Here is a 12,314-nt window from a genome sequence, read left to right as displayed (position 1 = left end):
ATCGAGTACGAAAGCGATTAAAGAACGAGTACGAAGCAGTAAAGCTTTGTTCTCGTATATATATAGATATAGATACATAGATATATATATATATGTATATATAGATAGATAGATAGATAGATAGATAGATATAGATATATAGATTACATAGATATAGATATAGATACATACATATATATATATATATATATATGTATATATCGAACATTCTTGAAATCAATAGTTAAAGAAAACATCGATGAGTGACATAATGGACAAGTTCACGCTGAAATCGCATCTAAAGTGTGAAATTTAGGTTATCTATGTGGTGACTTTTAATGCCAACTGAGCAATACACGATTTACTGTTCTAATATTTGAAAAGTTGACGTTTATAAAAGTTGTAACGTTAAAACTTGTTTCTTAAATGTAAAATAGATAATAAGAAAATTAAAACTATGGACGAACAGAATATTAAAAGAAGGGGTTATTACTCGGAGATCGTGACGGGTAGGTGTGATTAACGATTAATCGATGAAAATATTTGAGAAACTCAGTGAAAATAATCAGGCGGTGCGTACAGGAACCGTGGAACATGCTGTGAAACCGGAAGTGGTGCTTTTGGCGACTGCGCCAAGAAGAACGAAACTCGCCTGGCAAGTTTCCACCGAGCATCACAGTGCTCGAATCAGACAATTACAGGATCAAGAAACGTATAATATCCTGGGCGAAGCTAAAAGATGGATGAGCTTTCCAGAAGATCGATCAATCGTAAGCAACAGAAACTAATAGGGGAGATTGCAGAATGCTCGATAATGAATTATCGACGTGCTAGCGAGATAACACGAAAAAGTATTCGTTCGACTCTATATCGATAACACAATTCTTTGAAGTTTGAAGAACCGAATCTTGATTTTCTTCGAAGGAGGAAATTACGCGAAACAGATAATATCTCTGTTAAGAAACGTAAATAATCATAAAAGTTACAACACGGGAGCTACAATGCAAAGCTATCTCAATGAAATCTTTCCACTTATTCCGTATTTGCCAGAAATGAAAGCTGTAACAACAATTTAGAAAGGAATTTCTAGATTCTAGAGGATCGATCCTCGTTGATTTCGCTTATCATTATTTACATTTACATTTGCATATAATTTATCCTAACCACTATTATCATGGACTCTAGTTGGTTAAAATAAGATAAACAAGCAAAGAAACATTTGTGAAATAGACGTTTCCGGCGGAGACGTTTGTCCCGAAAGTACAAATGCAGCAAAATGTGGAGCCCAAGCGAATTCCACGAAACGTCGAGATGGAGAGGAGACGCAGATTGTACAGGAATTTGAAAATCCAGGATGTTTTGGAGGAAATTGGAGTTTCACCGAAGCAAATGTTACCCCCGTCTGCCACATTGCCGCTACTAACTTACGAAGAGACATACGGTTTGTTCAGTACGGCGCATTTTCTTCCTTTGGAAATTTTTGACGATGAAGAATACGACTGTAGGTGCGCTATTAACAAAGTTTAATGCTCTTAACATGCACAAGTTAAAATTACAATTTTAAATAGATGTATAGAATGTAAATTAAGTTTTTGCGTCGACGAGATATTTAAAGGCAGTTGTTTTATACTTTTACGTTTTATTTATAAAACATAAGTAGGGAGGGGACACGGGCTACTATGTTTTAGGTTAGGTTCAGGCTACTATGAAAATACATACGGTGGTAAAGGTAATATCGCAATATCGAGAGGAAAATGTTAAAAATTAAATAAAAAATATCGATGTGTTAAAATGAAAGAGAGATTATAAGTATAAGTGAAAAATATTAAAAAAAAGAGGCGAAATGCAATTGCAGGACGGTAGAAGATTGGATAAATCTTGGGGTGATCGATGGAACGCATTATCCGCTACCGGCTACCGTTTTTGTGCCAAGATTCCGATCCGAGGACGAAATGTTTTCCCTCGAGGACAATCAGTTGAACAAGTTGTTCGCTTGGACCAACGCTGCTGTTACTCACTATGATCGCGAGAGGAAATTGTGGACTGTGCTCACGCTTGACGGCAGAAAGCGAAACTTTAAGATACCGAGGATTTACATTCGTCTGTTCGCCGAAGATCCAAGAATCTATGCGAAGAGAGTGGCGGCGGCCATTAAACATAGACGAATTGCCGAAGCTTCTATAAAGTACCGAGAAGTTTTAAATTTTTTATTAAAAATTGTAAATTTATCTGACCCGTGAATACTTTTAACGCTATTAAACACGCTTACGTAGGTATCATTTTTATTTGGATTGTATGCTAATGGAAGGCATGAAAACGTTGAACGAAGAAGAAAAAGAAACGATCGTTCGTTTGGCTACGAGTAATTCCAGATATAAGCACAAATATGTAACATTGGTACGTAAAAGATTTCATTCAGATTTCAATATATTTCAATATACTTACGCAAAATATACAAGGAGCAGTATATATTTACAACGTAATAATAAACAAAAAAAAAAAAATCAAAAGTAGCAAAAAGTTTAAAGTTAATATTTATACATTCAGTATAGACGATACCTTGTTTTCTCGCACATTTCCTTGGATTTTTTCCACGCTGTTTTTCCATATACCTGTTACACGGTCGATACCAGCTTTTGTGAAAAAGGCACACGTATGTTTGCAGTGATCGTACAAGGGATCTGTAATCCGAAATTTTGACGGATTTGATATTCCTAATATCGAACAACTCAATTTTCTTCTTCCACGTATTTTGCAAATAGACTGCGTACATTTCGTTTTCTAGAATATTTCCATTATGTAGCTACTATATTTGACGGTAATCGCTACGTTTTCTAGCTGATGGAAGAAATTTGTCTGGATTATCAGCGGACCATGTGCGATCTTACGTGGAGGCAGATGATACAGCGAAATCCGGAAATGTTTAAATTCGTCACGTGGATGCCCGATATCGAAGCCACAAGGGTGCCAAAAAAGGGCAAGATCGATACAGGCATGACGAATTTTCTGGTAATATCACTTCGTATGTATTAAATCGATAATAATGTTTCTGCGAGAACATTATTTTACCGGCCTTCGTTTTAAACACGTTCCATGTCGAATTAAGCCATCTACATAAAAAAAGTAGAAAAAAAAGAAAGGAAAAAGAAAAAAGAAAAAAGAAAAAGAAAAAAAAAGGAAAAGATTTGCATAAGACGTGTCTATAGAGATGTCTTAATTTGTCAAGGGGGTAAAATATCGTCGAGTAAAATGTATTATCATTGAATTATAATTAAACATTTTCTGGATCGTAAAGATCGTTAGAGAATATACATTTATCGAGTTCACAATTTCGAGTCTCAAGTATAAAAATAATGAATTTCGATTTAGAAAGTGAGGCAACGTACACACTGGATAACGTTGTACGTTCACGAAGAAGTATACCAAGCTATGGCGTGCGTCATGGCGGAATGCATGTACGTATCCTCTATGAATTTATTCGCTACTTCTTATGGCAAACAAATAAGACTGTTAGAGTTCGAGGATCTGCAAAGCCAGGCCATCCTTACGGTTATTAAGTATTTGAAAGAGCCGTGGTTGGAAAAAATTACGCAGTCGGTTAGAATGTGCTTGAGGGATCTTGGAAAGGGTTGGTTTAATCTCGAACAGAAGAATCACGGGGTGTACGATGTGATGAAATTGAAACGTTTCATGAATCTCACCACTCTTTGTATGCAGGTACGTATTTAACAGGTGTAATCGGTCGAGAAGATAGAGTCGATGAAATTTTTCTATTATTTTGATTTTTTTCATTATTATCACTGGATAAAATTCTGGATAAAAAAGAACTTGTAGATTTATATTAATCGATAATCATTTTGAAGGGCCTTTCGAGTCAATTATCCGTGACAAAAAAGATATTGATTAGCGCATTAATAACAAATAACGAATAGGGATCGCCTTATATGTACATAATATAATGATAAGTTTGACGGCTGTGTTTAATCTAGTTTGACACATTATTTAGCACATAGACATAGTAAATGCACATGCGTATACTATATGCACGACGAAGATAAGTATTATCATATTTTCGACGGCATTTGCACGATAAATTGCGACTATATTCCTAGAAGTTTAACAAATTGATACTGCGCTCTAACAACAGATATACATATCTTCTATCATAATTTTCCCAAATCGTAAATATCTAAACTGTAGGCTACTCTATCAAAGCAAATAACACTTGCCTCTTTTATGCCAAATATTTATACGATCATTCGATGTAACACGTAAAATATGTACACGTACGAGAGAGAGAGAGAGAGAGAGAGAGAGAGAGAGAGAGAGAGAGAGAGAGAGAGAGAGAGAGAGAGAGAGAGAGAGAATAAGCTACTGATATTGGCTAGTAGTGCAAATTTAGCTGTGCGTGTAGCAGTTTACTCGAAATAAAGGGGGTGTGTTAATAGGGATAAAAGTAAAAATACAAAGTAAAAACATTTTTTCACTTAAAATGATGCTATTATGCCGCTATGTCTTTATACACATGCATAGAGAAATACACGAGAAAGTTGTATAAAGGTGTTTCTTTACTTTTTTCACAACAGACTTCTATCCATCGTACCATATTCATTTTGTATACAGGTATTATCGTAAGTTTTATAAGCTAATACTGGACTGTGACTAGTATGCGTTGCGTGTTCTGGTGGAAAATTCGATCAAATTATACGGAGAGATCTTGGAAAGACCAGCGTTGTGTGTCTTGGACGTAGAGGAGTCATTCGCTTGGGGAGACGATCTCATCGATACCCAATTTAAGCCTGCTGCCAATCCCATCTTCCTCATTGATCTTCAAATGGACGAACAGAAAGCATATTACACGACAAATCCAGACAAATTTGTAGTAGGTGCATTTCCGTTCTATCGCTCGAACGACATTGCTTTTCATTCGATAAAAGCAGATGTTTCAAACACAAACGAGATGTATCGCGATGCAGTCAGACAGTCGCGACTTTCCTTTTCCTTTTTCTTTGAAATTGTTTATTTTAAACGATTCTGTGCTCCGTGTCATGACTCAAATGGTACACTATTGCTATACTAGTACTATTAATGGATTACTATAATAGACTATACATAGATATATCTACGTCAAAACAAACTGACTTTATTCGACAAACGTTTCGTTTGCGTATTATATTTCTCTCTATCTGGGTGGAGCAAGCGGTTGCCTAAAACTTAACTTTAAACTTAACTTTTGAAAGTTTGTCACCTGTATCATCTGCTATAGTATAGTATATATCTGTAGTATATAGTACGGCATGGTATACTACAGTATATACAGTGGACCGCGTTTTAGAGTATTATTTAGTGTATTAAATGATATATACGCGTGTTCTTGTCATACGTACATCTATCGTTAAAAATATTAAATTCGATGGAAATCGAAGACGGTAAATTATTGAAATTATTTTAATCGTCAAACTTCAGTCGGCAATTAGACAACTTTATTAAGGCGTAATACGAAAAATTTGAAAAGTGCAAGTTGTCTAAACAATTCTGCGGAATTAAACAGAAAGCTAGAATACTTTTTATAGTATTTGAAAGGAACCAACGTACTCGATCGATGCACGGGAAGCGTCGTTTTTCCCGAACGAGAATCGTCATACTTTTCGACGCTGTTTCGAATTTATCGAGTTATACGAATAATAAATAGGACAGTACTTGTTATATTTGAAGTTTAAGACGATCGATCGCTCTCGGTCGGTGCTACTCTGTCAGTTTGGAAAAACGACATTTTCTACGCGTCGAGTTAACGATTTTTACTTATCGAGGTTTTTCTTTGTTTAACGTTTAACGTTTAACGTGGATCGTTCGAAGGAAAGCATCGTGACTTTATACGACAACGCGCTCGCCGCTTGCCATCAAATCAGGCAACTACATCCCTTTCTACTCCCAAAGTTGAAGTTCCCAGCCGACCTTTTTCTAAGTTCCGTTGGTTTACTCGAAGACAAGGTATGCAAAGTTCGCGACCGATTGACCATAGCTTACAAAAGATCAACGATACCGTTAAGAGCGTACGCGAAGGAATACAGCCGATATCAGTCGTTCTTCAATCTCGACATCCCGCAGTACATCGAGTGAGTATTCGGTGATTTTATTTTATACGATACTTACGAAAGAGCGTAGTACGCTGTTCTAATGTTTAGACGAACAAACGTTACGTTCAAGTATATCGTTTATATTTAATCGGAATTTCGTTAGAACGACCTTGATTGAAATTTCGCGAATTGCATCCTACTTGAAACTTGAAACAACGTTCGCGATCGTTTCTTGATTTCACGCGTGATCTTAATAGAAATTGAGTCGTTGAGTCATGTTCGATGATCATGCTTTTGTTACTTTCGTGATAATTAATCGGCCATCTTTTAGAGAAATAGAAATATCGAATAGATAGAATCGTATTATAGATACAATGAAATATTTTGAAATTTCATATAATACGATATAAGAGGATAGATGGTGGAATTGTTATGAAATTATAAATGGTGTGGTGGTAATGAGAAAGGCGGTGAAGAAAGTATGTCGTTCTGACAATGTAAAATATAGAAACGCGGTATTGGTTTGAATAGAGAAGAGAAGAGAAGCGGATCGAGAACGGCGGTCAGTTTGGTGCAAGTTTCTATCGAAATTGAACGCGTATTACGTTTTTGGCGAAAAGAACGGTTGGCTAAATAAAATTTGATATGGATGTTGAAGGGCGTACAAGCAGGAGGAGCTTAGCACGGCGGAGATAAAGGAGGAAATTGCGTTTCATATGACGATGAAGCAGAATCTGCAAGCGACTTTACCCAATACCATTGCCATCGGTCCGTTTCTAGCGAACGTTCGCCCTTTGAAGGATTTGCTGATGCGGAAACGGCACGAGTGCGCCACAGAATTGCTCGTTATGTTGACGGAGAAGTTGCGAACGGAAGTCGACGATATCTTGGAAGAATACACGCAGATAAGGTACAAATTGAGGGAAGTGCCGCAGAGTATCGAGCATATATTCGAGATACGCGACTGGATGGAAACTATACCGCTTCGAGTGCAGAATCTCGATGAGAGGATGGACGTATTGAAGTTGGATTTTGATATTCTCGACGGATTTCTATGGAACATATCCGACGAAGACTTCCATGCCAAGTGGGAAGTGATCGGTTGCCCTCTTCAAATTGAGAACGAGGTGATGAAAATCTTCGTATCGACCGGTTTAGAGATTAGCACGTTAGCGTAGAAAACGATTAGGATCGTCTAGGCAGCGCTATTTACTTGTTATAAGTTTCTATGGAGTAACAGAGAGAACGAGAAGATTCGGTTCAGCGGTAGAACGCCTACCTGGATGGTAAATCGAACGTTGGTTGGAAATATTTTTTCAATATTTTTTCCGACAACCATGAACGAGTGATTGGATTGGACACGGTGTAGATTCGAAATAAACGGCTAAAAATTCGAACAGGTGCGAGAAACGAACGAACGGCTGATGGAAGAGCAGGAAAAGTTCTACAAAATCCAACTGCAGGACGAGGTTCTACTGCAAGAGAGAATAGACACTTTGGTTGGCAACGTGGCAAACATCGCTCTTCAAACGGATATCAATCGTATACACGAGACTGCGCTCGATGTGAAACGAATCTGGAAAAGCATGGTCGACTGTCGGGAGATGGGTTTGTTGCTCAATGAACGGCAAAAGCTGCTCGACATGAAAGTGGTGCCATTCGATCATTTGCACAAGTTGATGCGCGACTTTGAACCTTACAGAAGCTTGTGGGTCACCGCTTCAGGCAAGTATGCGATCACGAATCACAGCGATCGACTATCGACGACCATTCGACGACTATGCACAGATAGCCTATCGGTAAGGAAAGGCTATTCTTGAAAATATGAAATTACTAAGACGGTGTTATCGCTTCGCGATTCCTTCTGCCTTTTCCATACCGAAAATATCGCGTATGATGGCGAACAAACGTGCCAACCTGTCCGAGAAGTCAATTTTAATAAAATTCCTTGCCTTTCACCTTCTATTTTAAAAACTTTTACTTTCGAAGCAGCGTTCCCTCTGTCGAAAGTAAATTTCGTAAGTTCGACATCGTTATCGAATCCATGTTTCGTAATTCGTAGACTGGCTTAAATGGCACGACATATGGATGGATAACCCGCTGATGAACGTCGATGGCACTCAGATCGACGTTCTAGTTGCTGATATGCATCGGGCAATGACTCGCGCGATTCGATCGTTTCAAGAATTTCCAAGTAGGTTCGAACAATTTGCTAGAAAATTAGCATGAAAATTAGCATGAAAATTAGCATCGGTCGTCACTTTCACTCGAAAAAGCAAAATACCGCTTTCAAGTAATCTTCCTTTTAAAATAGAGGTGCAAGCGATTGCAATTGCTATAAGGCAACAAATAGATGAATTCAAGCCTTACATTAGTCTCATACAAGCTCTACGAGATCCGGGAATGAAGGATCGTCACTTTGAGCAACTGAGCGCGCAAACTGGCATACAGATGGCTCTCAAGCCAAGCATAACGTTTAAATCGCTGTTAATGCTCGGTATCGAGGAGTTTGAAGAATTAGTAAAGACTGTCGCTGACACTGCAGCCAAAGAATACGCCACGGAACGGACGTTGAACAAAATGATCGAAGAGTGGGAAACGATCGTTATGGAGATACTTGCGTATAAAACGACTGGTCGGTACTTTTATTTCTTTCCACGTATACGTTACCACGTATATCTGGTATACAGGTATAAAGTAGAATTTTATCGAGATTTCGTTTAATCGACGACGACACGTTGATCCGTTTATCTATCCGCCACGTACAGGAACGTATATAATAAAGGTGGCAGAGGAAACTACGATGCTACTAGAGAATCACATACTCGGCGTACAGCAGCTGGCGTTCAGCCCGCTGAAGACCGTTTTCGAGGACGAGATTACCGAATGGGAGTATAAATTAAAGTTGACGGAGCAAGTGCTGATTTTGTGGATCGAAGTACAAAGGTAGGAGGGATCGGGCGAAATAGCGAATCGTTCGTTTAACGATAAGAACGTGCGCAATTACAGAGATTGGATGTATCTGGAGCCAATATTTACTTCGGAGGACATTAAGGTTCAGTTGCCGGTGGAGACTAGGAAGTACAATGCGATGGAACGCAACTGGAGACGGATCATGAAGAACGCCTATGAAAATCCCTATGTAATTTCAATGCACAATGCTTTAATGCACAATGTCTCGCTTTATGTGATTTTCTCTCGTTCTAACCGTTATATCATCTTGGAACCGTTTCTTTTCTATTCTACGTAATCTTAAACGATCTTAATTACTCGTCGTTCGTATTCCTTTAATATGTGCCGGTTTGAAAATGTCGACGAACGTTTCGTTTCTCGAAAGTTTGAGCTAAAAGCGCTATCGCGACAGGTTATCAAAATATGCCCCGACGTCAATCTACTGGAGAGCCTTCAAGAGTGCCAAAGTTTGCTGGAAGTAGTGCAGAAAGGTCTATCGAACTACTTGGAAATGAAACGACGAATTTTTCCTCGATTCTACTTCCTCAGCGACGAGGAACTTTTGGAGATCCTGGCTCAAGCGAAGAACGTGCAAGCGGTGCAACCGCACCTCAGAAAGTGTTTCGAGAACATTCAAGAAGTGAGGTTCGAAGAGGATCTACAGATCACTCGGATGTACTCTGCCGAGAGGGAGGAAGTGGTGCTCGATCCACCGATGTACCCGTTGAGGAGCGTGGAGTTTTGGCTGGGCGATCTGGAGACGGTGATGCGCACCACTATCAGAAACATCATTGGAACAGCTCTGCTAGTCATCGATGTAATTCCAAGGAAAGCGTGGGTGTACATGTGGCCGGGACAAGTGACTCTCTGTTGCGGTCAAACTTATTGGACTGCGCAAGTGGAAAATGGCATCCGTACCAAAACTCTCTCCGACTACTATCAGCGACTGTTGGCACACGTAAGACACAGAGTCGCCGAGAATGAAAGTATAATAAATAAGTACTTGGCCACATTTCCTTCGGTTATACGTTATGACGATGCGTCGTTCGTTTTATCTCTCGCACGATCGTAATTATTCTATTTACATAGTCAACTACCGAATAATTGAAACGAATCGAATAGAATCGAATAGAATTTATCCCACAGATGGAGGATCTACGCGAATTGGTGCGCAGTCCACAAACGGAAATTCAAAGATTAATGCTGGAAGCGGTGATCACTATCGAGGTGCACGCGCGCGATGTGCTGTACAAGCTGTTACAGGAAAAAGTATCGAACGTGAATGATTTCGATTGGATATCACAGCTTCGCTACTACTGGGTGGATGGCGAGCTGAAAGTGCGTGCTGTGAATGCAGAATTTCCGTACGGGTACGGTAACTAACTGGAACATTTTTCAATTTTTATTTCAAATTTTACTCTCTCTCTCTCTCTCTCTCTCTCTCTCTCTCTCTCTCCCTCTATACCTTACCTCTAAACCTGATTTGGTTATTATTTATTGGAATTTGGTCGAAGGTACGAATATCTGGGTAACACTGGAAGACTCGTCATCACCCCTCTGACCGATCGATGTTACTTGACGCTAACTGGGGCGTTGCACTTGAAATTCGGCGGTGCTCCAGCTGGCCCCGCCGGAACGGGCAAAACGGAAACCACCAAGGATCTCGCCAAAGCGTTCGCCATACAGTGTGTAGTGTTCAATTGTTCCGATCAGTTGGACTTTATGTCGATGGGAAAGTTCTTCAAAGGTCTCGCAAGGTAATCTCTGACTTGTCCGACCTTTTCGTTGTATCAATTCTTCGCGTTTCTCCTTTTTCTCACTTTTCATCGCTTTTGACTTTTTCCACGTGTCACGTATCGTAGTATCGTCTACAGGTTCGAGTAGATGCACTGTATGTTAAAATTACAAATGCCAGCGTACGTTCAACGATAAATTAATATTTCTACGTTATCGTCAGTACAGATTAGTATCTGCTCAGTGTTATTGAGTTTTGTAAATTAAAAATACGTTAAAAATGGAAGACCAAATGGTATCTTCGTTTCGTATGTTAACCCCGTGACACGCGACCACGCTGATACTCCAATTAATTTTATAAATTGAATTTAAATTTAATTAAACGGAAATTTCATTTCATCGGATTCGATTCACAAAGATGTTTGTGTCATGAATGTTGAATTGAAGTAATTTCTGCGAAACCCTTTAACCATTTCATTTATCCATTTTAATTATCGTTCATTATCTCGACAACGATCTTTATTTATCTGCCATTTATTCGTTTTATCTCGAATATAACCACCGCAGTGCAGGTGCATGGGCATGTTTCGATGAATTCAACAGAATAGATATCGAGGTGCTGTCCGTGATTGCCCAGCAGATCATGACGATCCAGCAAGCGCAACAAATGCGAATGGACACGTGAGTGTCTATGATATCAGCTACAACTGACACGAATTTTCCTTAATATAGTTTTAAATGGATAATACGATAATAACGAGGAGTATGGCTTTCATTTCGATGAACGTTGCACGTTATACGACGCGGAGAAGACGCTAATTGTTCGCGATGTTTTTCAGATTCATCTTCGAAGGGGATGAAATCGTACTGAAGACATCGTGCGCGGTATTCATCACTATGAATCCTGGTTACGCGGGTAGGACGGAATTACCGGACAACTTGAAAGCCTTGTTCCGTCCTGTGGCTATGATGGTACCAGACTATTCGCTGATCGCTGAAATTTCATTATTTTCGTACGGTTTTTCCGAGGCGAAAGTTTTGGCGGGCAAAATAACGACTACGTTTAAATTGAGCTCGGAACAATTGAGCACACAGGTACGTTATTCTCAAGATGTTTAACGCGTATTTAATTATTAAACGATTCGTTTTCCGATCGCCGATCGATATTTTAACTCAAAATATCGATATTTTAAGTCGGTTAAAGAACGAGGTATTCGAGTTCACGGCACTTTCTCAATTTATTTTACCATCGCGTTAGTAGTTGGAAATTGCGTTTGCTCGATTTGGTGGATAGAATGGCGGTATCTTTTTGTTCTACGTACAGTTGACGAGTTAAACATTTTCGCTGAGAAATAAATATTTTTACCAAGGATCATTATGATTTCGGAATGCGAGCAGTGAAGACGGTGATCGCCGTGGCAGGAAATTTAAAAAGGGAACAGAAAGATTTAAACGAACAGCAGATCTGTTTACGTGCTTTGCGAGATGTGAACGTTCCCAAGTTCTTAAAAGATGATTTGACGCTGTTCAACGGTAATTTCCTATAATTTCTTTTCCTTTCGCAAGTTCTCG

The 12,314-nt window shown here is 39.0% G+C and overlaps 1 protein-coding gene across 1 annotated transcript in view; it reads left to right on the top strand.

Moving 5' to 3' along the window:
- The window catches only part of LOC126878250 (dynein axonemal heavy chain 1-like), a 55,352-nt gene that overhangs the window by 929 nt on the left and 42,109 nt on the right, over positions 1-12,314 (top strand). Inside the window, 22 exon segments of the mRNA XM_050640838.1 lie at positions 224-488; positions 562-749; positions 1,210-1,484; positions 1,835-2,164; positions 2,253-2,376; positions 2,818-2,988; positions 3,349-3,700; positions 3,912-3,967; positions 4,646-5,058; positions 5,946-6,095; positions 6,715-7,183; positions 7,457-7,781; positions 8,119-8,250; positions 8,371-8,691; positions 8,825-9,002; positions 9,066-9,198; positions 9,421-9,966; positions 10,155-10,378; positions 10,523-10,765; positions 11,310-11,423; positions 11,582-11,837; positions 12,113-12,275. Coding sequence (XP_050496795.1) covers positions 437-488; positions 562-749; positions 1,210-1,484; positions 1,835-2,164; positions 2,253-2,376; positions 2,818-2,988; positions 3,349-3,700; positions 3,912-3,967; positions 4,646-5,058; positions 5,946-6,095; positions 6,715-7,183; positions 7,457-7,781; positions 8,119-8,250; positions 8,371-8,691; positions 8,825-9,002; positions 9,066-9,198; positions 9,421-9,966; positions 10,155-10,378; positions 10,523-10,765; positions 11,310-11,423; positions 11,582-11,837; positions 12,113-12,275 — 5,215 coding nt within the window. The 5' untranslated portion in view covers positions 224-436.

The sequence above is a fragment of the Bombus huntii genome, chromosome 2 (genome assembly GCF_024542735.1).
Source record: "Bombus huntii isolate Logan2020A chromosome 2, iyBomHunt1.1, whole genome shotgun sequence".
Classification (NCBI taxonomy): Eukaryota; Metazoa; Arthropoda; class Insecta; order Hymenoptera; family Apidae; genus Bombus; species Bombus huntii.
Note: the sequence above shows the minus strand (reverse complement) of the source record. Positions and strands in the feature narration are given on the sequence as shown.